General features: G+C 31.8%; 1 protein-coding gene across 1 annotated transcript; it reads right to left on the bottom strand.

Annotated features, from left to right (window-relative positions):
- Window positions 1-27,553, bottom strand: LOC105329942 (uncharacterized). Its single transcript, XM_066077878.1, has 8 exons — window positions 27,278-27,553; window positions 26,026-26,133; window positions 25,792-25,816; window positions 24,659-24,712; window positions 13,109-13,245; window positions 12,958-13,005; window positions 11,611-12,054; window positions 1-461 (listed from the first exon to the last, which is right to left on the bottom strand). The coding sequence occupies exons 1-8, from the start codon at window positions 27,522-27,524 to the stop codon at window positions 1-3; spliced, it is 1,524 nt and encodes a 507-aa protein (XP_065933950.1). The 5' UTR covers window positions 27,525-27,553.
- Window positions 27,554-27,594: the final 41 nt, after the last annotated feature.

Genomic DNA, 27,594 nt, shown 5'->3' with positions numbered 1-27,594 from the left:
TCATTTGTCCGCAAGACGCTGTAACAGCTTGCCGAACTTGTTCTGACCGGGCCATGCATCTGGAGCAGTATGCACGGTTTTTTCGGAGTCCAAGCCGGTGCCCCAGTAGAGATCGTATACGGAGTGGGCGAAGATGGTATGAGGCCTGGAGGAAGCTAAAAGATCATTCATTTCCTTTAACTGATCAATCTTTGCGCATAATATTTTCTCCATGACATCATCAGCTTCATCCCTCCACTGTGGGGTATTAGTAACGGTGTTGCCAATTATCTTGCACTCCAAAGCCGACTTGGCATCTCGAATTTTGTCTGCTGCCACAAGGTTGCCAGTACGAATAGCTTTGGTTAGCTGGTAGGCCTGCTCTGCAGATTTGAAGTTTTCTCCAAAGATCTTAAGATCGCATGGATAGAAATTCGATAGCACATGTTTTGCGCCTTGGACGGTAGCAACATTTTTTGGATCTGCAACAAATTTTGGGCAAACGCTTGAGCCGGGTTCGTGTCCGGGTTTTTTGCAGGCTGCGCAACTTTGCTCATTTTGACAATTACGGGTATAGTGGTCATTTTTCCAGCATTTTGTACATAAGACAGTAGGCTTGTCAGAATTTTGCCCGCGATGCAGGATCTTGCATTTAAGTCCAGCACAGTAGCTGAAGCGTGGTAGAGGTTTTGATGTAAGTGGATCGATATATATAAAACGATTGCCATTCAAAACGCTTGTCATTTTATTGTTTGCAGGATTTCTGATTTTTTCATATTTGAGCTCACTTTTTGGATGTGCTCCTAACTTTGACAGCATTTCAAGGATGGCGGAGTCATCAACTGAGAGGGGAACCCCGCATATCGTAACTTTGAGCGATTCGTCACTGGGATGTTCTAGGCCAGCGGAGTAGGGGTTCGAGTCATATACAGAGATGTGGTGGTTTTTAAAGTCAAAGCCCTCACATAGAATAGAATCTCTTCTTTGTTTATCAGTGAAATAAATTCGCCAAAGATTTCGATCGAGCTGGATGCATTTGATAGCATCAGCACTAACACAACGACTGACCGCCTCAAGAAGATCGAAATTAGAAATACGTTCGTTCTCTTCTTTGTACAATTCACTATCCTTTATGTAGATAGGCTTAATTAATTGTGCCATTTTGCAGTGACAGAAAAGGAAGTCAAAATGAGTGGTATTTACAGTTATTTACAGATGCGATTCAATATATACACAATAGGTAAACAGAACTGAGTATGTACTCACTCTTCAGTGCGATTTAGAAAATCCTCCAATAAATCACATGAAATATACGAAGTCGAACAAAATCAAAAACTTCCAAGGGGTAAATTATCCTAGACAATCACCCAGATGAACTTTGGAAGCACAAATTGCAACAAAGCAAGAAAATAAAGTCAAAATGACAGAGAGGAGTGAAAATGCGTCCACTCGGCTCAGTGTCCCGTGACCACAATGATAAGGGGCTTTAATCTATGCAGATTTATTACCTTTGCTTTTGAGACCAACAACGGTAAATATTTCCCCAAACCGCCCTGGCTGGTTTTCAATGGCGGCACACATGTAATCAGGTATGGGTTCTTGACACCCTTTCTTTTGAGCTCGATCCATCCATTTTTCTTCATTTGATGAACATGATGACACTTCTTCAAAAAGGTTACCATGAACGTACGAATATAATAGCAAAAACATTGTTAGTAGAATTGGTAGACAAGAGACTGAACAGTAATCCTCCATTTTAAATGAAGCTTGCATAAGAAACCGAAAGTAGACCTTGATTAAACGGATTTTTTAATTATCTAAACTTTAAATGACAATGGATTGTTTTATCAATCGATACTTCTCCCCTTTCCGGCAGAGCTCAAATGTCCATGACAACCCTCCCCCCTTCCCTTTTATAAAACGCGTTCTTGAATCTTGATATGAAAAAAAAATCGGCTTAGACGGATTTCCCTGTGAATTTTATTATGTTTTTTTTATCTACTCTTGGATGTATATGGAAAAAAGAACTTCGATACACCAGTCTTAAAATGGTAAACAATAATTGGCTGATATCTATATCATGTAAAATGTCAAGAGGAATAAGACAGGAATTTATAATTTTAGCAATGCTGTATTTTAATAGCAGAAATTTTAGCATTGAAATTAAAGAACAATTATAACATACATGGTTTTGATATTTAAGATATGACTAAAGAAATTAAAAATTTGCGATATACAACGATACAACTAGCTCTTTATCAAGGATTACAAACTGTTGAAATGTTCTGCAGTCATGCGGGATCAAAATTTAATTTGAACAAATCCCAATGAATACTCATTGAAAATTAAAAGATAAACATGATTTTTATTTTCTTATTTGGTTTTCCTTCCCTGCAATATGTCCTTTTTATCAGTTTATCAATAAAAATGACAACTTTAATGTGTTTCTCTCTGAATACTTGATTATAAAATATTTTTTACAACTTGTTTTATTAAAAAAATGTATTTAAAACTGTAAAAAAGGAAATTAGTTTAAACATGTTTTGAAAAAGGGGGTTTACATATTGATAATATTAAGATATTTATTTTGTTTTGATTTTTTTTATTACATAAAATGTCAAACTAATTATTTCACGAAAAAAAAAATGTAATACTTAAACCAAGCAATTGCTAAGTAAGGACCAACCTAAATAGGAAACATAGAAGAAGGCGGATTTGGCATAATACATTTAGGCACCAAAAGCATCTTGGGTTAAGAGGCTATCGGTACAATGTTTGATTAATGAGGTCATTAATACTGATTTAAAAAAGGTTACCCTTCATTTGAATTCAAACTTACAACGTCTGAGAAAAAATAGAAATTGACGTTTATTTATTATTTTCCTAATTTTTTTAAAGACATATTTTGTTGTTATATGGTTGTGAAAAAGGCACACATTCTCACCATGTAGAATGTAACATTATTACTGCAACAGCCATGGAATAACACACTTTTTAAGGATAAAGGTAAAACTTTATGTTTTTTAAAATGAATATGTAGTGGTTCACTACATATATGTAAATAATCATTTTAAGAAAAATGGTTAAAGGGAAACACTTAACGATCTGTCTGATATTTTGTCGGAAAAAAGTAATTGGTTTCATGAATGTAATATAATATTCATATCAGATAAGAAGATATAAACAACTGTGTATTTATTTTTTGAATTAAGCAACCGTAAAACCATAAGCGCGTTCGATGATTATTATGATCTTTATGATCATCATACTTAAAAAAACAATTCCATAAGCTTGTCCCAGCACCAAAGACGATACAGCTTGCAATTCATCGCGGTTTCAGTGATTCGGAATAGCATTTTCTAGCTTGAAACAATGTACTAAATTATCTCTTAATTCAAACTATTTTCTATTCTTCCGACATGCGACGTAAAACACAGTTGGTTCTACTTATTGTTGAGAATTTCCTATATCCTGGTAATTGTGCTTATTCAGCATGTTATGCAGATAATAATTAAAGATAGTTTCAGGTCAAGACTTTCGATCACAAATTAACCTGCAGAAATTGTTTGATTGGGCAGTTCAAGAAATAGTTTCGAAAGTTCCACTCGGCCAGTAAATGAAGTTATCAGCCTGATCGATCATTGAAAAACAATTTTGTAGGCAGGTAAAGAGAGTAGTTAAAAAGTCTGGGATAAAGAACTGTGAACGCTAACGCCCGTTTCCGGCCTATAATTTGCATCCGAATATTTCGGAATTTATGTCAGATATTCAAAAACAAATTTATCTACTTGAAAGTATGATCAAATCCTAACTGATTTATATCAAAAAAAAATTTGTAGTCAAATTCATAACTTTTAAACAAAAGTTTTGCTTACGGGGGGTCTAAAAAATTTCATCGAAATCGGTCTCTATGAGTGAGGAAAATAATATTTAGCCGTCGATATGTGCAAAAAACTTAAGAATCACATGCTTTCGTTAGATATTAAAGTAAAATTTCATTTTAATTCATATCTGTTAATTATTTCTCGAAAATGTACCAGGCAAAATTCTTTATTGGAATGTATTTCGGTCTGTAGACTTATGCCCCCCCCCCCCCCCGAAACAACAAACCCTTTGGTATAAATATGCTAAATAACAGTATATAAAACCCCTCAAAATGAATTTTTGTATCACGGTGGGGGATTTGTTTTAAAAAACATTTCCGTTTTCCGTTATTTTCTATTATGAAATGAGCTATTTTAACCCAAACTACAAAGTTATCTCTTTTTGTTTGACCAAATCATGCATGTTTAATGAACATATATACAACTGTTTACATTAGTATAAAAATAACTTTAATTAGACAATTTTCAAAAAATGACTTTTAGTTAGGCGGCTAGACAATGCAATCGTTCGCAGTCCTTTAGGTATCGATGGATTGCTCAGAATTTGTTTTAAAAAGTAGGTTTGTTAGTCACAAACTAACTAGTTTTTTGCACCATATATTGCAAGTATTTTTTCCCATACAGCAACATATCTGTAGCTTATCTCATTTGAGTTATAATGGCGCAATTAATTTGTGCACTTAAATTGAATTTTTGTCTCAAATGAAAATGACACTAGTATTTTAATAGAACACAATACTGGTTTGAATCATATACGAAAGAAAATTGTGAAAAAAAGAACAAAGCCACTTTCAAAACTTTTAAAAGTTTTTTTGATACTTAAAATTTGATAATATTTTACTCGCTACACATGACAAAAAATACCTTAACAATATTTCTGATCTCAGGTAGACAGGATGCCTACAACACTTGATGCAAAATAAAGAGAACACAACCCCACCCACACCCCTGAATGTTTAGAGTACAACTTCCACAGGGAAACATTCCAGCTCTAGAATAGTCTTTTTTCTTTGCCATCGTGTCTATTTTCATGGATCTGCTTTTATTTCACAAATATTCCAATCATAAAATAATTCCAAAATGTCTATGAATTTGGTCAATATCGTCGTTTTCTAATCCTGTTAGTATATATTTCAGAGGAGAGGCTTAAGATGATTCCCTTATCGGAAACCTCACCAAGTGTACTCTTACCTTTTTTTAAACGGATATTTTTCTGTTGAGGAATTCATCCTTTCAAATTATTTTCAAAGAAAAGTATGATGTGTCCTTGTCGAAAAGCTAGCTTTCAGGTGGAATGAAAGAAAACAAGTGCGTACAAGGCGTATGTGTATCAAATCTCTCATTGTGTAACATCCTATATCTGATATTCTTTTTAGGGACAGTTATAATCAAAGTACTGAAGTACTGTCGGGAGTTGATTTGATTGATTATTATCAATTTTAAAATCAACGATATGTTATGCCAATTTTAATAATATGAATTCTTGAACTTTTCCGACAAAAATTTCGAGAAAACCCATGGGATTAATTTTATCTTTAAATATTACATAACATGAATCATGTTATGTAATATTTAAAGATAGAATTAATTCCATCAAACTGTGTATCAGTATTCGAAATGTTTCTAAAAATTGTACACGTCTAGATCCAAGCAATATTGAACTCTAGTCTTGTTCAACCAGACGCTCGGCTGTTTCCGTTAATTTCCGACTACCAAGCGAGTCTCTTTGCTTGTCGGAGATTTACGGAGACAGGCGAGCGTCTGGTTGAACGAGACTATATTGAACTCTAGTGTAGGAATACATGCAACTACAAAAAACAATTGAATTTTTCGTACTATATAAAATCTGACTATTTTCAAGGTATTTATGGATACTTTTCTTTTGAAAAAACAATGGTACAGCATACAGTACATCGAATTTATCTATTATTTTCAAGATCTACGTCTTGTCAGCGATGGTGATTTGTGCTTAGGTCCAAACAATGTTTCACTTTCGGTTTGCCAGAGTAACTGCATAGGAGAGTTGATTAAAAATCAACTCCCAAAAACCATATGCATAGTAAAATTTGACCTCAAGTACAAATTTAGAAAATCCAATATGAATATCCACCCACTGGTTTGAAATAAGATAAAACGTTGTTTTTTTCAGCCAAATGCAACTTACAAAATTAAGGACACATACATATATACATGTACATTATCCACATCAGTTTAGATTTTTCATCCCTGTCTAATGCTCTAAATATCCAGCCATGCAGTTTTTTTTATTTCAATTTGAATAAATAGGTTAAAAACCATTTAAGAAAAAATTCTGTCTCAGTTTATGCAAAAATGAACAAAAATATGATTCAACTTATTAAGCACTGTATCAGTATTAAAGTGTTAATTTCCGCACTTGTGCGGGATATCATCTAGTGTAATAAGATTAAAGAGTATTGTTATACATCTCATGAAGATTGGGAATATAATAGCTAGCACAGGATACCTGCAATTTCTATTAATGCACACATACGTTTTGAAATCCAAGGTTGGGTTGGATGGGTTTATCCATAGTCATAACATTGAACATAAATTGTTTTGTTTTTTTTAAATTTAAAACAACAAATCGGAAATTAAACGTTTAAAACACGATATTAGTTATTATATACACACTGCATTCATTTTCTTAAATACTATTTGCAATGGCGTCGTCCCACCCATGAACAGTGTTTAGAACACATTGTAGTTTGAAAACACTTTTGTCTTGAACTGTAAAAAAGGAGGAAATAACCAACGCAGAAACATTTTTTTTTCAAACAAAATGGATATCCTGATAAGAGGGGTGTGAAGGCCATCTAACCCAAGGAGGGGTCACACTCTTTCATGATATTTGCCTATAAAATCCAAGAAAAAATTGAAAAGAAAGGGTGGCAATGCTTGATAATTATCTCCTTTTTCAAATTTAGTTCATCTACCTCGATCAACCTGAAGGTGCACATGTTGAATCCAGTATCCTTATAAAATTCATTTAGTAACCAAACGCATTCTGAATATTGAAGCTCAGGAAAAGCTTAGCTAAGGTATCATCAACAATATAATCTTATTCTATATAGCTATTTATTTGAAACCAAAAATAATTATTTAAATAAATCATTTATGATCTCTATTTTTTTGTCCATAAGTTCTCTCTAGTTGCCACTTAATTGCCTACATCCTAAAGATGAAGTATTTTTGTATTGTTTAAAAATTATACAACTAGCTTTTTACATATAAATTTGATAATAGTCTGTAAAAAATGCTTTTATGTTAAGTTATATTACTAGGCATAAGACAATTACATTCTTTGAAAACATCCAGATACTCAGTAAGTATTGGATGCAACATCTTAAGAGTCACTTCATTTTGCCGTGAACTTCTACGTTGAAATCAACATATTTCACAAGTAACAGACACTTAACTAATTTTACTTTTAAATTAACCTTCGTTTTTATCCGGGCTCTGCTGAAAGCAGTCCTGGCTATAGGCAGGCAAATCGCCTATGTTACTATAAATAGCACAAATTCAAAAGTAAACCGCGTCAAAGTAAAAGCTTCCGCTATACCAAATAGTTACACAAAGAACCACGTTTTATCAAAAGTGTTGGGATTTTGTTTCTTTTTTTTATTTCTTTTTAAAGTTTTCATATTAATAACGTGTTTTAAAAACAAGACTATGCATTTTGGACACATACAATGCGCATAAATGTCCATGAACTACTTTGCTGCTCGTTGAAGAAATGGGGATTGAATATATAACGCTTGTTGCAAAATTCAAGGCAGCAACTGCTGAATTTTTTTCTACTAGACAGACATATTTTTGTTTATAGCCGCTTACAAAATTTGGTCGCGCTCAGACGCTTTGCCGACATCAAAAGTATGAGAGAGAGAGAGAGAGAGAGAGAGAGAGAGAGAGAGAGAGATATTTTCAGTCTTTACTACACAATATGCATAAAGACACACCAAAAGAGCCCGGCTTTCAGTACTTCAGTACTTTGATTTTTAAATAGTAACAGAATCACAAAAAAAAATTCAAGGATGATTGAACTATTAAATAAAAAAAAGGTCAGCATATGATAAACGGAAAGTGGATGAAATTGGTAGACCATTTTACAAAACAAACTGACATTGCTAATCAGGGCTTAAAAAGTTAAATGTGCTTTACATAATGTACAAATGATGTGACATCAACTCCGCTCAAAAGCTGAGGACCAAAAAAAACCCTAAATACTTCTTTTCAATTTGAGGATTATTTGAATAAATGTGAACGTGATACTGCATATCAGCACAGTACGGAGAATAAGGTCCACTGAAGTGAATTTCTAGGTCCACTGTGTATCTCATGTCCTTACTGTGGGTGGAGATATGTTAATTTTGAGAGTTTTTGCCTTGGTTGTGTTATGTACAATGTACATATATTTGTCATTACATATAAAACTTACCACCACCACTCATGACATTTGGTATTGAAAAATAAGAGCTTTAGATAACATTTAATGAAAGCTTGACTAATTCTTAAATTGCTTCATGTAATATCAAAACTATGTTCTCAGAATGATCATTGATTTTGGTCTAGAATCAATTGTCACCATGACCGGGCTCTCTGATCATTGATAATAACAACAATTCTATATACAATAAATATTTATATACAATATTTACAAATATTCAAAATCTCAGCAATATACGACGGTCCATCTCGTTAAGTTCCAATCACCTCGTCTCCGCCAATCGCCAAACTACACTAAGACATTGTCCACTGTGCCCACTAGTGTACTAGATCACCTCCTGCTCCAAGTAGTCCTCACATTCCGGAAACTCTTCCGGTTGTCCATCATAGGCTGTCAGTCACTATCAACACCTCTCTGGCCAATACATAGAGCCTCGTCCATGCATTAAATGAGACAAACCCCGGGAAACAACCTCTGGAAATTTAGTTACTGGGCAATTACTTAACTTTACGTGTTCAGATCCGTGTGGAGAAATCGTGGGAAAATCGTGCGCTCCGTCCAGAACTGCAAAATTCAAACCTTATAGAGCCCTAACAATGCGGGTAGATTGACCCAGGTTGAGTCTATTATACTGACCAATGCCAAACTGAAATACATGATGTTTCATAAGGGATATAAAATGTTATCAAAACACTGGGGTTCAGTACGTGATAAATCCACAACATAAAAGAACTAACAATACAGGAATTACTGCGATTTGTTTGTGACAGCAATGTCCAAATTTGTGAACTGAAGAATGCAAGAAGATAATTATGCAAATTCATAAAAAAATATAACGTACATGGAGCTAACGGTAACATAGTGATCTGTTTGATTTAATTTGGATGCATTTTACAACATGCTGAATAAATGTATTTATACTAGACCAATGTTTTCTTCCAGCCAAGTGATGTCTATTTTATATTTATAAGCACATATTGAATTTGACCGGTTTAATATAATTCATATATGTTGGGGTTCTCGAACGGAATATTGTTATAGTGGTTTCTAGAACTCGATCATATTAAGAATAAACATTTTTGTAAAAATATATATATAATAAAAATAGTTGCCCCCCCCCCCTCCCCTGCCACAGGGACTCAAGTGTAAATGATATAAAAATACTCTTAATTGAATTAATCAACTTAAAAATTTCTATGAAATAATCTTGATGCAAGTTTTCATTGTCAAATATTTGTTTATTTCTAAGATCACTTAAAGTGGCAGTAAATTTAGAAACAGATGATTTTTTTCTCACTTTTTTTCATACTTAGCTTTCGGAATTATTGAATACCTAAAAACCAATCGACTCCGGTATCATATATAGTTTAGCTTATATTTTCGCCAAAAACATTTATCTATAAATGAGATAATCACATCTCCTTAATAACTTCAACGGACTACTTTGTTTTTATACTCATTGTATTTAATATTCACATGATTTTAATTATCTCAGTATATTTAAATGTTCTATTAATAATGTTTGTTAAGGGCTTTGATGCCATATCCTTACAATGTTATATGGCAATAGGCAAAATAGGAATTTAAGAATAAGAAAATTTCAACCTTATAAACAATCATAAATTTAACGAACACTTTAATGGCAAGCATTACGTCATCACAATCGCATACTATCATTTAAATTGATATATATTTGACATACTGAGTTTTTGAAAAAAAAAGCATTTCTGATATTTGACTTCGTTGAAAATCAACTGAATGTTTGGAGTTTCAAGTCAATGCCAATTATTCGATTCGTTCAAAGATGAGAGTTTTGTGTTAACGAAAATGTTCCAATAAAGGATGTCCTCTGCTATCTACTTCATTCTGAAATTTGTTTGCCTTTATGATTGTTTTTGCAGCATGAAGCGTTTCCCTTGACAAAGGAACAGCAAAATGATGAAGTTTATCGCGTTGGTCATAAGGTCGTATGAGTTCCAAAGTTCGTCGGATATCACACGCTGCAAAGATAGACCAAGGTTTTATCGATTGCATCATGAATGTATGAAACAGGGCAATCGAGATCACGTCATGTTTTATTTCCACGGTGTTACCATCATCCTGTATGTATGGGCCTAATTCTGGTAGGTAATATTCTATGGTGTTTCTGTCTAAACGGGGATAAATTGCATTAACTATGTCTCTTTTAAGTCCATCCTCTCTCTTATCGAAAACCACAACACACATAAAATACAAAAGTGAAAAAAACATTTCCTCATTGTCATATAATAGTTCGGAAAAATGCTCTGTCAGAAGCTGAAACGGTTGATTGAAAAATACTTTTGTGCCAAAGACATCAGAAGCCGCTGAAATCATCATAGTCTGGAAAGGGGATCCTACGTTAGCAGATCTATTTTTATTCAACTCCAGAAAATCTTCAAATGGAATATATTTCTGTTTGATATTAAACTTTTCTTTCTGCGTTATATATATTAGTAATGCTTCCGACTGTGAAAGGCTATCTATTTCTACAATCGCATTGTAATCTTGCGAAACAAGAGAGTGTTTAGAGGAAATTTCTTCAATCACATGCTCATGGATACCGAGCAACACTTTCATATTATTTTCACTTTTATGAATCGAGTTCATAAAATAGTGAAATCTATCAAACATTTTATCAGAAAACACTTGACAACCAAACGATCCAAACAAATTGTCACAACAGATCATAATTTTGTCCGTGTTGGTCTCGATTACATTGTTAAAAAAAGATTCGTCCATGAATTCCTTTATCCATTTTATCGTCCATCCGTCATCACTGTACACTCTAGCAACGTATTTCAATGCAGTCGTTTTTCCGCAACCAATGGCTCCGCGACATGTTACAATTTTCTTCGATTTAAGTTTTTCTAGAATATTTGCAATGGCACGTGTGACAACTGTTCCATGCTCCACGACATTGTTCGGATTTATCTTTTTATCTGTAAACAATTATTAATAGATTCAATTTCCTTTTCTGTGTATCGTACATGGGCCGATGACGCCCATTCTTTGATACGTGCTCTAGCTATAGGTTGTAATACTTATACAAATACAAATTGGTAGGTAAACATTACATTATGTTTTGTCATATAGTCAATAAAGCTCCTAATCTTAAGATTAGTAACTTTACAATAGAAAATATGTTCAATAAATTGACATTAAAATATTCAAAATATGATTTTGATTATACTTGTTTTTGACCATGTTTCAGCTTATTTTCTTTTTAACTTTAATACCTTTAAAAAGTTTAAAATTACTTACAATTTATTTTTGTCTCGTGATCAAAATCAATAATATCAGGTGAATCAACTTCCTTCCTTCTTTCGATAATCTGGTCAGCCTCTTCGACCTTAAACATTTTATTATCCAAATACTCGTTCACAAAGATTCTTATTCTTTCAATGTCTGCTCCCTCAGAAATGTCCTCATCTGTTGGTTTGTAGCCCCAGCCCCGATCCGGAGGTGTTATGCCACAAAAGTTTGTCAGAATGGTGTATACAGTATCCAAATCAAACGTAGTCCAATCTACGGCACTTGAGTTCATCATCCTATCGAAGTTTTCCTTGAAATGGAGTTTTAACGATTCGGAATGCGTGACCATATGAAATCGAAGGTTCTTAATTTTACTTAGTTTTACAAGTTGAAATTTCATATATCCTCCTAAGATTGATATTTTATGTGTACACAGTGCCTCTAATTTATTATCTGAAAGAAAATTAAAATGTGTATATACTTTTATAAAATGTATGTGGGTATATCTGAAAGTATTCGTTATTAATACAAACTGATCGTTTTTAATATAATTCGAAAAGCTTAAAATAGTTTGTTTCAGAAAACCAATGTGAGTTATTTTTTCTTCAAATCGTACGTAACTATAACTACAGTTTCCTAATTATAGCATTTGTACAAGTATAAATATATGTATCTAGATATGAGTATTTTCTTTCGAGTCTTCAAAATCTATAGAAGTATTTATACATCATATTATAAGTAAGTATTCTTATGAAGGAAGTAATGAAATTCACCTTATGAAACTTTTGATGTAGATTTTCAAAAAAGTTATTTCAAAAATGCATAAATGTATTATGTTTACAAACATTTTCATAAATTTATGACAGCGAATTAAAATGGGGGTTTCACCACAACAAAAAAGATATATTTTTCGTATAAAATAACCCCAAAATAAATCAGCGTATCTTTTATACTATGTAGCCAATTGGAGAGAAGTGAACATAATCTAAAAAAAAATCTTGTGTAGACATGGTATCATTTGTAACGTTTTTAAAGAAACAGTTAACAGCACGACAAAAAAGGAGAAAAAATTATTTTCTCTAACTTTTGTCGAAAAGTAAGATGTTTTAGTCTTTTTGATCGCATTTAAAATTCATGACGTCAATGTGGAAAAAAATAACCATAAAACCGTTTGATTTCTTTCCTTGCATTTGCATACAAAAAAGAATTTCACGTTATATTGTCAAATTCGAAGGATTTTAAACACATGGTAAAATAAACGACAATTGATAAGTACGTTTTCGCGAGAGGCGATTTGACTCATCGTCATCGTTATAAAGTCCCTATGAGTTCCTGTTGTAAAAGCTGAGTGTGTACCTGCGTTTAACAGGAATGTAGGCTCGTCTGCTTCATTGTTTTCCAAGTCTTCAAGATAAAAGTAAAGTAAAACGTTTTTAAACATTCGGCATGAAGCTCAAAGAATAATTATAGAAAGTTACATCGAGTTATATCATTTTCTATTACTTACCATTTTTTGGTTCAGATCTTCTTTTTTTCATCAAAAGCATAAGAAATACAAATAGAACAGAAAGAAATACTGTGAACGTAGAGATAGCAATTGCGTGAACAGATCCATCTCGTTTGGTATTTTCAGGATTTCTATTCCTGGAATGAAACATATTCATAAGTATCCCAGTATTCTTTGTTCACCTAAGCTGAAAGCTCAAGTGAGCTTTTCTGATCAAATTCTGTCTGTCGTCCGTCTATCCGTCCGTCAGTCCATAAACTTTTAACATTTTTAACATCTTTTCCAGAACTACTGAGCCAAAATCATCAAAGCTTGGCACAAAACACCCTTAGGCAAAGGGGATTCAATGTTGTTAAAGTTCAGAACCACCCTCTTTTTAAAGGGAACATAATTATGAATGATTGAACATTTTTCAAAAATCTTCTCAAGAAGCATTGAGCAAGAAAAGCTTAAACATATGTGAAAGCATCCTCAGGTAGTGTAGATTCAAAGTTGTGAAAATCATTACCTCCGGGGGTAGGATGGGGCTACAAGGTGGGGGGGGGGGGTTGAATTTTAACATAGGAATTTATAGAGTAAATCTTTAAAAATCTTTTACTCAGACAACAATCAGTCAGGATAGCTGAAAATTGTGTCGGAGCATCCTCTTTTAGAGTAAATTCGAGTTTGTTCAAATCATGATTTGCAGAAAATTTGGTAACGTGACACTGAACTGGCAAGAAGCGTCTTACTTAGCTCCGTAGTCTATTGACAATTTTACCGATTTTTCGGTTTTCCTGAACATTTCTTTTCTTTGTACTTGGAAGGGATGTGTTCATGATTGTGTATATATGTGTTTTCTTAATTTTGGTGTTTGGATTTATTATCTTTGGAATTACCTTTGTGTATTATATTTTGAACTGGTGTAAATACCTGGTGAGTAATTATCACTATCAGCAAGCGTCGATTTAAATCTCCGTCATGGCTGGTCAAACCGATTACATGGACGACCGAACAATCAAACCGTTATACTTCAAGTTGAAAGACTCAGACATTCAGTGTAAAGATAACGGATAACAGATTTTGACCTGATGGAGAGCATGACAAAAATCATAGGAAACTCGCTACATTGTCTACAGCAAGATCATAACCTTTGGCGCTTCTATCACAAGGATAGAAGCAGTAGAGAAAAATTATTCTCCATTAATGGACTGGAATTAAATAATGTTTCAATTTCATTCTTTGATACAAATCCATACTCGTCTGGGAACCTCAATCCAAACGAAACGACGCTCAAGATCCGCATATGTGGATTACCGCTTTCGGTTAATGACTCCGCTGTATCGGAGCTGCTAGACAAGCTTGGGTGTGTTGCTAAGAGCAAAATACTTTATGAAAAAATACGGCACCCAGTCAGCAACAACATGACAAGTGTTCTGAATGGGAACCGTCACGTGACCCCGTCTATTGGTTTACTGTCAGCCGAAGTCTCAAATCGGAAGGTACGCGTAGAACACATGAATTGAGTCTACACGTAAGAAAATAGTGCAGAAAGTTTTCATGCATTTCAGTAAATATGTATTATAAAAACATGCATTAAATCTTTTTTAAGTCCTCTGTGTATAAACAAAATTATATTTAGAAAATAAACAAATAGTTTTTTATTGATTAAGATATTCTTGCTCGGGTTCAAATGTGGAATGAGTTACGTAACTGAATGCACAGCGCCGTTGACGATTCAGTTGGTGTACGAGCTCATTAATCAATAGAAGATGTTGATGGTGGAATCGAAATTAAAGTTCCCAAACGCAATGTAACATTTTTGAAAAGTTGTGAATTCTATTTTGACAATCTTTAACCTTAATACTACCAAACTTCATGCGCAAGCCGAAGTTAAAATCGGGACGGGTTATACACAGATTTTTTACAAATTAAATAGGTGTTTCATTGGCTTCCAGTATACTTGCGGTATGACTGCTGTTCGTCTCTAAAGGAATTGTGTACAATGAAAATAAAAACAAGTCTGAATTTGCCTTCTCGTTCGTTGGCTCTTTAGTTGATTAAACTGAATTTAAAGTATCTGATCCATATTAGGACCAATTTTTTCCAACCTTGAATATCCATCATATATTTAATACTTTGATATTTATTTAAAGCATTTAAGAGTAGAAACAGATTCACCGAGAGAAATTTTCAAAAATATTATTAACGAAGCAGTAATCAATTAATTAAGATTGCATGAATGTCTATGGAGACGAGCACATTTTTTAAGATAAAAAAAGGAATTACTAGGAATATCAAAAAATGCTTTGGTGGAAAGATGTATTTTATCATAAGGATCAGAAAAACTATTGAAAATAAATTTTATACCGTGTAGATTTTATAAAAATTAATTTTTATTCTAACAAAAGGGTCAACTCTTCAAAAAAGGAAAAGGTCATTAATTGGGACACATTCCACTCCTACATATTGATACTTAAATAGGAAAATTATGTCCAAATATATTGAGTATTAGGCCCATCCATATCTGTTATGCACCCAGATTCATTGAATCCGAGGCTATTATGGATCGGATACCTTAAATTTTAAACAATGCATTGTAAGCAAAATCTATAATAGATTATACATTTTGGAAGACTTATTCATCATATAATATATACAATCTTATCGATTGAAGAACCGAGTTAAATGTTAATGTTCATGTTTTCCGGCTTTGTTGGAATCAGGCTTGGGGTGAATTACATTGTAAAATAATGCATTACATTACCATTACTTCATGAATTAGGGCATAAAATTACCATTACCATTACTTAATTTTCTTGAAGTAATGTATTACATTACCATTACATGAGTAAAGTAATGCATTACCATTACTTTATGAAAAGTCAATAAGTTTTTAAAAAGTAATTTAAAAACTAAATAAAGAGTTTTTGTATATATGTCATAAATAAAACATGCTTAAAATATTTACAGATTCATGTTCACTCTCAGGTTCAAATTTAATGACTTATACAAGATTGCTGTTGCACTTGTAGTTCTCAAAGTAAGGTTAGACCCGTAACATTTACACGCTAATGGCGGAGTTGACAATCTCTGTTATTTATGTCTCTGGTTTTCGGAGTATGATTTTTAATGAAAGGATTGGTTGTATCGTAATTCGTGTAGGTGATGCACGAGTTTACACAAAAAAGTAGTAAGTGGCGAACAGATTTATTTTTACCTATTAATTTTGCATGAATCGCAAATAAAGAAAATCGTGTCAGATAAGTTGGTCTTAAAAAACAAAATGGCGACCGTGACAAATCTTTTTATTGTCAAAGTTCTTGGAATCTTATTGTAAAAAAATATTTCTAACGTCAGGTGCCTGTGTTTGTTATCGGTATACAAATGTTCACTTTGTTTGTTAATTCAGCAGTTTTAGAGTTTTCAGGGCGTTCATAAAACTTTTATTACGGACACCATCCGACTTGTGGATTTTCCCTTGGATCACAAAATTGAATAAATCTAATGATTAAAATTATCTACTTTGATATAGTTGTTTGATTTTCCCGGTTAGTAGTAATTTTTAAAAAATTTCCTTACTGGTACTGTACCAGTTATCGGCTAAGACCAGTTATCGGCTAAACTGAGAGTTCGGGTTTAAAGCACGCAACAATCCAAGATTTTTTAATTCAGTCGTCTTTTTGGCATAAAGAAAAGTAAGTTTGCTTGAAAATTTCCTTGAATATGTTTTATACATGAGCTTAAACGATCATTGTTTACCGCTGAGTTTACATCTTTGCACTTTCAGCAGAGGGGGAAGTGACGTAATAAGTTAAAAATAGAATATTACCTCTTTGTGATACGTTATTATATCCCTTCTTTGATTTCACATATAAAATCAATACATTTAACATGTATAAACAAAAGGAATTCACAAATTTCCGACAGATTCGTAGCGCAATTGAACGCCTGATTGCATAAATATTTTCTAAATAGTCTACGATTTGGCGTATTACCGTCTGATAATAAACGAATAATTTTAGAGATTTGTTTATAATGTATCATGACCCCGACTACTTTAGTCTGACCCCACAAGGGGCATAATTCAAACTACATTTAGCAGAGTATAAAATCGACATGAACACGGATTTTACTATGTTATTATCACGAAGCCGATAACTGGTACAGTAAATCGTAAAAACTCGGCAAATTCGGGGCGCGCTAAAAAGCAAAAAAAAAAAAGATGTTTCGGGTTCTAAATAATGATATAAACTAACAGATTGATAAATAAGGAGTTCACTTTTTAAAGTATGTCAAGTTTTATCCAAAAATATCAAGAAATAAGGAATTACGAAAAGAAAACGTTAAGTTTTAGCCGATAACTGGTACAGTGCCAGTAGGGTCTTATTTTACATAATATACCGTTGTGTCAATTTTCTACAATTATGAAGACCGGGATAGAGTAAAATTTGGACAAAGTATCAGACAATTGCAAAAAAGCCGAATTAACATAGATTGTAACAAACAATTCAAACTCATAAATTTTGAAAGCATTTTCGAGGAAATCATGGACAATTACAAATTAAAATTTTCAAGACCCCGTCTTTCAGTACTCTCAGTACTTTGATCTATACATAGAACCGCTACCTATCGGCAAATCTTTGCCTAGGGTCAACTATTGTGGAGGTCTCAGGTGCTTAATCTTTCACTACGGGCAACCTAAGGTTGTAAAACATCTGCTTTGCATAAATTGCTGGGCTATTGACCATACAAGAAAAAAATGTAAAAGTGAATCAAAATGTAAAGCTTATAAAAAATCAGGTCATACCTTGGGAGATCGCGAGTGCGATTTTTACGAAGTTCAACAAAATAGCATTACCTTTTACGGTGAAGATAACGTCCTTTTCCATTTTTTTCAATATGAGATGACCCTTTATGGCGTTACACATAAGTCAGCGGAACATGCGTTCCAATTCGCTAAAGCAATGAGATGTGATCAAAATGCGGCTGCTCAAATAAAGAGCGCCATAGATGCGCTGTCAGCTAAGTGGATCGGCGACAAAGTGAAAACCAATGAGCAGTGGAACAACACGTGCGAAAAAGTGATGACGGAAGTTGTTGAAAATAAATGTGTGCAGGTCGAAAGATTTCGTGAGAAATTGCGCTCTTCTAACAAGCATGCTATTTTTGTTGAATCTACATACAACGTTATATGGGGTTCCGGGCTTGACAGGGTTGGCACTGAAAATACCAAACAAGCTGCGTGGCCGGGGAAAAATTTGCTAGGCAAAATCATCTCTAAAGTTCTCCGGCTGGGACTATTCCGATTCCGAATCTGACGCTCAAAGCCTACAAGGATAAACCCGACAAAACTTGGATATGATTGTGATAGGACAAAGAACGACAAATGGACGGTATATTACTCCAGTAATATTGTTTTTCTTTTAAATGGAAAATCTACAATTTATCAGTAAATGTAAGGGGGTTGAATACTGATGAAAAAAAGAAAAAAATGTTATACATCTCTAAATGAGTTAAAAAGAGATATCATTTTTTTTGGCAAGAAACACATTTTATTGAAAAATGAAAAAAAGTATAATATTGGATGGAAGGGTAAATCATACCACGCTTTTAGCGATTCTATTTATAGTAGAGGAGTGTCTATTCTTTTTAAAGAAAATCTCGATGTGCAAATTAACAATGTAAAGAGATCTAATGACGGTAGAAAATTACTGCTGAATTTGAAGATAAATGAATATAAATTCACCGTGGTTAATATTTATGCGCCAAACGATAATCAAAACAGAATTGATTTCTTTAAAAAGCTTCTAAGTTATATAAATAAACATAAGGAAAATGATAATGTATTATTATGTGGGGATGTTAATTGTCGTTTAGATAATGAACAAGACAAAAGTTCACATTTTTCAAATAACTTAATTAAACAATTAGATATTTTTGATGTTTGGAAAAATATGTATCCAGATTTTAAAGGTTTTACCTGGTGTAATGCCAGGGATGTTCCTACAAGCAGAATACACTATGTATTTATTAGTAATAATTTTGTTCCAAGAATAGAAAACATTATATTATGAAAAATTCCAGGAACGCATTCGGGAAAAAGAATGAGGGACCTTAGATTTTTTAAAATTTGCGCTAAAGATTGTAAACAATAACAGAGGTCCAGAGTATTGGAAATTAAATGTATCATATTGCGAAAATGAAGAATACAGAAGAAACATTAGAAATATTGTTAAAACCTTAGACAACTCGTTCGGCGCAATCGACAGATGGGTATCTTAAACCGAAAGGTTAAAGATTTCTCCATATATTTTGCAAAAAACAAATGTAAGTCAATACGTGATAATATAAAAAAAATTCAAGTACTTTCTTAATTTAGAAAAACATCATCAAACTTTAAATGTTATTAGAAAACTAAAGTCACACACCGGTGAAACGCTAAATAAAACAAACACTATAATACGGGAAATGGTTAATTTCTATACAAGCCTATACTCTTCTAATAACATTCCTAATGAAAACATTAATGAATATTTATCAAATATAGATGTTCTAGAAATAAACGCTGATGATAGAAACATGTTGAATAAATTCCCGTCATACGAAAAATGTAAAGACGCTGTATTTCAAATGAAAAAAGATAAATCTCCTGGTATATCTAGCGAATTTTATCAAATTTTCTGGTCGGATATTGGGCCATTATTCTATGCAGCTTTACAGGAAATATATGACCAGGAGGAATAACAAGTACCCCAAAATTATCTATAGTATCTCTTTTGTTTAAGAAGGGTGAAAGAAATCTATTAACAAATTACAGGCCAATTAGTCTCACCAACACTGACTATAAAATTATTGCATTTGTATTCGCCAAAAGATTGCAAAATGTTTTATCAAATATAATTAATGAAAAACAAACGGTTTATGTGAAAGGAAGGTATATAGGGGAAAACACTAGGCTTATTCTAGATATTTTTGACTATTGTAATGCAGAAAATGAAGATGGTATACTACTGTCTTAGATTTTGAAAAAAAGCTTTTGATTCTGTCGAATGGAATTTTTTATTTAAAGTATTAGAAAAATACAATGTTGGTAAAATTTTTATAAAATGGGTGGAAATTTTATTTAAGATTCCAACATTTAAAAAGAAAAATAATGGTTGGCTATCTAAAACATGTAATATGTCACGTGGCATAAGACAGGGTTGTCCTATATCGGCAATCTTGTATCTTTTTGTAGCTGAAATTTTAGCAATGAAAATTAAAAGTGATCCATACATAAAAGGTATTAACATAAACTCAAATGAAATTAAAAGTATTCAGCACGCAGACGATTTAACAATAACTGTAAGAGATGATATTTCTTTTATAAACACAATGAAAATTGTGCACGAGTTCTGTGATCGATCCCCAAAAAATGTTAGTAAAACGGAATGGTTATTGCTTGGTAGACTAAAAAACACATTTACAGAAATTAATGGAATTAAAGTAGCTGAAATGCTGTAAAATGTCTTGGTATATACATACAAATATATATATATATATATATATATATATATATATATATATATATATATATATATATATATATATATATATATATATATAATGGGCATGACAAAGAGGAATGTTACAACAAAAACTGGATTAAAGATATAATGATATGGAAGAACTGTTTGAATAACATGGAAACGCAGAAAATTAACATTATTTGGAAAGTCTTGCATGAATAACACACTAGCTATATCAAAACTTATATACGTAGCATCTGTTTTAAGCCTCCCAGAGAAGAATTTTTAAAGAAAGTTCAACGTCTCAGTTTTAATTTCATATGTAACAAATCAGAAAGAATAAAACGCAATACTTATCGGAAATGTTAGAAATGGTGGTCTGGGTATCATCGATTTAGAAAGTAAACTCAAAACTTTAAAAGCGGCCTGGTTACCAAGAATATTGAAATCAAAAGGAGTTCTGTATAATATACTAAACGGTTTTCGTAGCAAACATAACATAGATGTGATGTGTGTTTTGCAATTTTCGAGTAACGTAGATAATCTATAATTTCCACCGTTTTATAAAGTAGTACTTCGTGCTCTAAATGAATGTGAAATTTCCCGATTAGATATAATGTCAAATGTCGATATACTAAATGTACGACAGTCATATGGAACAATTGTAATATGCAATACAAAGGAAATTTATTATTTTTTGAAAATTGGGTTAAAAGATTTGTTTTAAAAGATAAATCTAATTGGTTATGTGAATATAAGACTATTATTTCTGTGTTAAAATCTGTGGTGAGAAAATATATTTTCGCAAGTACAAAATTTGTGGATAAGAAATTTTCAAACTCGCTATGATAACTTGTATGGAAAAAAATGTAATTTTTTTTTAATAAAAACTTTATAAAGATGAAGTTTACAAAACCTTGCTACCAGACAAGACTGTCTGTCTGTTTGAAATTCACGATACTCAACAATGGGAAAAGATATATGTCTGTAAAATTTTAGATGCTGAAGATAAACAGTTATCTGACTTCAATTACCGACTACTTAATAATATACTGTGTAATAATGCTTATTTATGTAAATGGAAGGTAGATATGAAACCAGAGTGTAACGATATGGAAACAATTAAACATTTGATTTATGAATGTAAAAATGTGCTACTGATATGGAGGTTATAAAGAGAATTTCTTTCTTTTTATGTTAAATGGAAACATATTATTATAGGTTTTTACTTAGAAAACAATAGAAAATCTGCTACATTAAATTTTGTAATGTCCCTAATAGCACTAAAAATATATAAGTATAAAATGTATTGTAGATTATAAAAAATAGATGAAAACGAAGAAGGCCTTGTGGCGCATATCAAATCATCTCTGTTAAACTACGCATCTGTTTTACGTTTGAAGTACAAATCTAGAGCAAGTTATATCATTATATATTATTTTGCTCGTATATTGTAAAAATATTACCACATGTTAACTTATATTATATTTGATAATACATTTACAGATAAAGTATCTACTGAGAGGAGACCAGTCCTCGTAGCGCTGTCTATAGGGTATGTGAATGAACTGTAACGAAGAAGTGGTGATCCCTATAAACAGCATTTATCTACGTGTTTTGTTAGAATTCTTAAAAATTATTTACTCGGATTTACATAGTTTTATGTTAAACTCTATTATTATTATCATTATTATTCTTTTTAAAGCAATATACATGTATCTTAAAGTGTAACTTAAAAATCTGTTGATAATTTTATAAAGATGTATGCATATACATGTAATATATTGTACGTATCATCTATTATTTCCAGTACATGTACTATGATTACTTTTCTTAATGCTAATACTATCATTATTATCGCCTTGGTTCTATTATAATTTGATTCATAAGATGTTGTTTATATGTTGTATATAATGTTAAGAAAAAAAAAAAAAATAAACGATCAATTTTCAAAAAATAAATAAATCATGATTCGCAGGAGTAGGATTGGAAATTTATCAAAATAAGGCAATCTTCGTGCCGTTGTTTCTACATTATGACGTCACTGTGGTGATAACCTTTTACATACTTATTTTCAATATGATTTTAACTATCTTCCACCTTATTTTTAAAGCTCTTTTTAAAACTTAAATGGGGGGGGGGGGGGGGGGGCAAAAATGCATAATACTGCACATAGTCCTTTGTTCAAACCATGATCCCTGGGTGTAGGGTGCAATTTTTACATGGAATATATAGAGAAAAATATTTAAAAAATCTTCTTCTTAGAAATCAATTTGCCAGATGGGCTGACACTTGTGTGGAAGCATTTGTAGATTCAAGTTTGTTCAAATCATGATCATGATCCTCGAGGTTAGGGTGGGGTAACAACGGGGGGGGGGGCAAATTTATACATAGAAATATATTGAGAAAAATCTTTAAAATCTTCTAAAATAAAAACTAGTTGTTTAGAAGCGCTGTAACTTTAGTGAAAGCAATCTTAGATAATGTAAATTCAAATCCTTTAAAATCAAAATCCTGAGGAATATTGTGGAACCATTTTGAGGATCCAATTTTATAAAGGAAAACATTTTAATTACTCACAAAAACTGAAATGTTATCATATATGGTTTTACTTATATGCAAGCATTTTGACATTTTGCTGATTCTTTACAATTGTTTAGACTTTGGTCTCTGGACGATTCTAGGGCCTCACAAGGGGTTCAGATATTGATGTAGGTTTATGTTTCATATATAAACAATGTTTAGGATCTTTTTGGGAACTGTATTGCTCAAAATCTGATAGGATTATAAAATCATTCCGTTAGAAAAGGGGATTGATTATAAACAAAAGAATATCCATGGGGAGAATTTTTTCAATTATACAGGATTTACATGGATACATTTACATTGTCTAGATATTTTGTTTTATGACTCCATTAAGCTGATTTTATCACAGCTAGTGTTGCTCAGGTGAGCGATGTGGCCCCTGGGCCTCTTGTTTATCATAATATACAGTCTATTGTACAACTATTTGTATTAAAATACATTCAGTTTATAAATTTCCTTATTTCGGGTTTTAATCCAGATCTATGATAATAGATTATCGGTAAAGAATTCAAATGTTGACCTATAATGCAGCTTGGCTTTTGTGAAGATGTTATCTGTAATAAACAATCGCTCATTTATAGACAGTAAACTATTTTTCTTATCTTTTTAGCTGAAGGAGGAATGACACATCAACAATTTTCTTTTCGGATTTTTAAAGCATTATTGAAGTATGATTATCATTGCTTAAAATCAACTTAATGTTAAGTTTTGTTTTTAGCAAAATAGAGAGGAACAAATCTGCTGCAAATTGAAGACTTTCTTATCTTTATTTATTAATGCACTATAACTTTGAATGACGAACACTTGTTGTAATACATTTGAAGTATGTTCTGTCTATTGATTCCAGTAATATACTTCATGAAATGTCTAAAACAACCATTTGGAGGAGTGGGGTATTTTCTAAAGAATTGTTAATATCATGTAGTTAATGCATGGTATAAATATATAAGAATAAAGCAAACTTGCCGATCGATGTTTTTTATAAAGTTTATAAATAAAATAAAAACTTTGCATATTTTAAAAGTATGGACAATTTCGTTGGAAAGTTTAAAATGTAATCAAATTTGAAAAGAAAAAAATGAAAACCCAAACTCGAAGAGAAATTCTGTTTTTTTTTCATTTCGAGTTCTAGTAAGTTGTGCCATTTGTAAATTTGTATAAACCAAATTTTATCTTAAAATAAAATGAATAGACAGAATATTGAAGGATTAATATGTTTCTAAATTTTGATAATAGGTTCGAGAATGTTGATTTTGCGATGGCAAAAGCATTGTTTTGTTATTTAAAAAAGAAAAACAACTTTTGTTTGAAGATCACTTATTTTTTCAGTAGGGATTAAATAAATTTTGCTCTAGTTCATTGTGCTTGATTAACAGGCATTTGATTTGAAATGCGTTTTGTTTGGTGACCGAATTTGTCGAAAACTTCATGTCTAACACGGGAACAAGAATTTCAATCAATCGTAGATACTTACGTAATTTGTTCATCTTGTCCAGCTCCAGTTGTCGAAGTTGAAGTAGTCGTTTCTCTACAGTAATAAACAAAAAGTTATACATTCCTCCAGTTGCAAATGAATAAACATAAAATAATCAGAAATGCAAATATCGATTCAATAACAAACGATTAGACGATATTGCCATTATTTTTTATATAGCATCATATTATTTTACATAAAACAGCTACGTGTAATGGTAAAACAACACTGACAATAATTAACGGGAAAAGCATAGTGATGCAGGAAAAAGCAGAAAACGGCGCAACTAACCCCAACCCCCCCCCCCCCCAAAAAAAAATTTAAAGTAGAGAATATCTTCAAATGAAAAAGTCAACCAAATATATTTTTCATTTCAATTATGCTAATATTTAATAAGTTATCCTAAACAAACAAATAAATCATACATATGGATATATAAACTGAGTTATAGTTCACATGCATAATTTTGATTTCAGCTCACTTGCACCGAACGCCTCAAATATTTTTGTAAATTCAGTTCACGATTGCTTGTCCGCCTGTGTATACTTTTTACATGTTTGACCTTCTATACAAAATAATATGTCAAAGTTCAACCAAAGCTAGCGCAAAAGTTAGATTTTCACTTTTAAAGAGTCATGATCACGATCTGAGCTAAAAGTTGCCAAATCTTATTTTTTTATTTTTACAATGCTTTATGAAAGTATTTCCGATGGTAACCAAAATTTGAGTGTCTGTAGTTAAGTTAAAACTAAAATACAAGTCTCACAATTTGTTTATCAAGTCATGTTTTCATTTATATATTCCATGCAGAATAGAAAAGATTTAAAACAAAATTGAATGTGACAAACACTAGAAACTATAATTTGTATTCATTACGAAGAAGCAAAAGCAAATGGTTAAGAGTTTTAAGAAATTGATAAGACTATAAATTAACAGTGGAATATACATTACATATATCGTACTTATGTCACCGTTAATATGTATTAATCGAGCTGAGAAAGTTAATAAAATGTGTAATATGATGTTTTATATTGAAATAAATGAAGGTCACAGCTACGTTGGTTACATTACCCAGATAAAGCTCTTATTTTGAAACTACAATTTTCAGTTCTGGTGTTTTCAAAACAAATTACCTGCTGTAGTTATAACACACTGGATCTAAAAAAAATACCAGCAAGAAGAAGATAACTGCAAACTATCTAGGTAAATATTGATACAGTTATGTACCTCTATAATTTAAAGAATTGATTATATCATACAATATTTTTTGAGATATTCTAAATGTAAACTGAATTAGTTTTAACATTATTTACACAATATTTTCCGTTAAATTGTTACAACACACAACAACTTACATTTATACTTACATTTATACAAATCATAAGATATGTATGCATTTGGTGGACAGCCGGAAGTTGCGTAACATCTAACGAAATTTAAATTGTACGTGTCTGCATCCAAAACTACACATTTACCTGTAAAACAACACAGAAAGACACATAAACAACACAAATATATTTTAAACGTCTTTTCTAGCTAAGAGACATCATGCAACTTAAGTTTTCCGGTAAAATGTTATTATACATGGATAAGGTATTAAGAATTATATGTGAAATAAGCCAGTGATTATTTCACTCTTATCTCAAAGAAGAAAGTTATTATGAAAATTGATTTTTTTATTTAAAAAGTGATTCCCTCTATTCGGTATAAGGGCTTCTCTTTTAAATGAATGGAAGTTCAAATACATAGCTTATTTTAACAACTACTAAAGAGTCAAAACTCCAATGGCTACAATTATTTTACATAGAATAATTCCAACAGATGATACACAAGTTTAATGTTAAAGAATCCCCAGTCTGCTCCTTTTGTAAAAGAGCTAAAGAGACTATTAAGCACTCATTTGTAGACTGCTATTATGTAAAAGAATTTTGGGAACTATGCGAGGAGTGGTTGCTAAGGAAATTTGAAATACAAGTAACATTTGACAAAAATTCAATTTTATTTGGAAAATATAAAGAGAGAAATTTGTATAAAGTACATAATCTTTTATTTCTAAAAATAAAACAATACATATTTGTAAGTAGATATAAAGAAGTTCCAAAGGTGAATTTCAGTGGACTTGAAAATATAATGAAAAACAGAATATCTGTAGAGAAATATATTTTGCTTAAAGACTGTAGATTCTTAGAGTAGGAAAAGGCAATGGCAAAGTATATGTGAATTATTATTATGACATACTTATTATCTATATCACATTTAATAGGTAATTTTATAATTGACTATCCCCACCACACACATACACTCTTCTCTCAATTATTTCTTTCTTTCATCTCATTTTCACTGACTTTAACTTCCTTTTTTAAGTAGTGTATAGGTACATTTGTATATGATCTTGTAATATACAGTATATGCGAATTATGGCCTACATTATATTCTTATACATTAAGAGACAATTTGTTACATTGTTAGATGTGTGTACTAGTATCCATTCTGTCATTCTCTTCTGTCTAGTCAATAAAAAATTATTAATAATTATATAAAAAAATAGATTCAGTTTAACCCTATTTGATTAAGTTAAAATAATATATCATGGTGCTGTTAATTACGGATAATTGTTACCTTTGCTTGTAAGACCAACAACTGTACATATTTCTCCAAACCGTCCTGGCTGGTTTTCAATGGCGGCACACATGAAATCAGGTATAGGCTCTTTACATTGTTTCTTTTCAGATCGAAGTCTCCACTCTTCCTTGCTTGACGGACATGATGATACTTCTTTAAAAAGGTTACCCCAAACATAAGGGCATACTATCAAACAAAGTATTAGTCGAACCATTAAAAAAGAATCGAAACTGTATCCCTCCATTTTCAAAACTCATAATAAGAAACCGAAAGTAGAATGTGTAAAACGGTTCATTTATTACACACTGTACTTT

Source organism: Magallana gigas, chromosome 3, assembly GCF_963853765.1.
Source record: "Magallana gigas chromosome 3, xbMagGiga1.1, whole genome shotgun sequence".
Lineage (NCBI taxonomy): Eukaryota > Metazoa > Mollusca > Bivalvia > Ostreida > Ostreidae > Magallana > Magallana gigas.
Note: the sequence above shows the minus strand (reverse complement) of the source record. Positions and strands in the feature narration are given on the sequence as shown.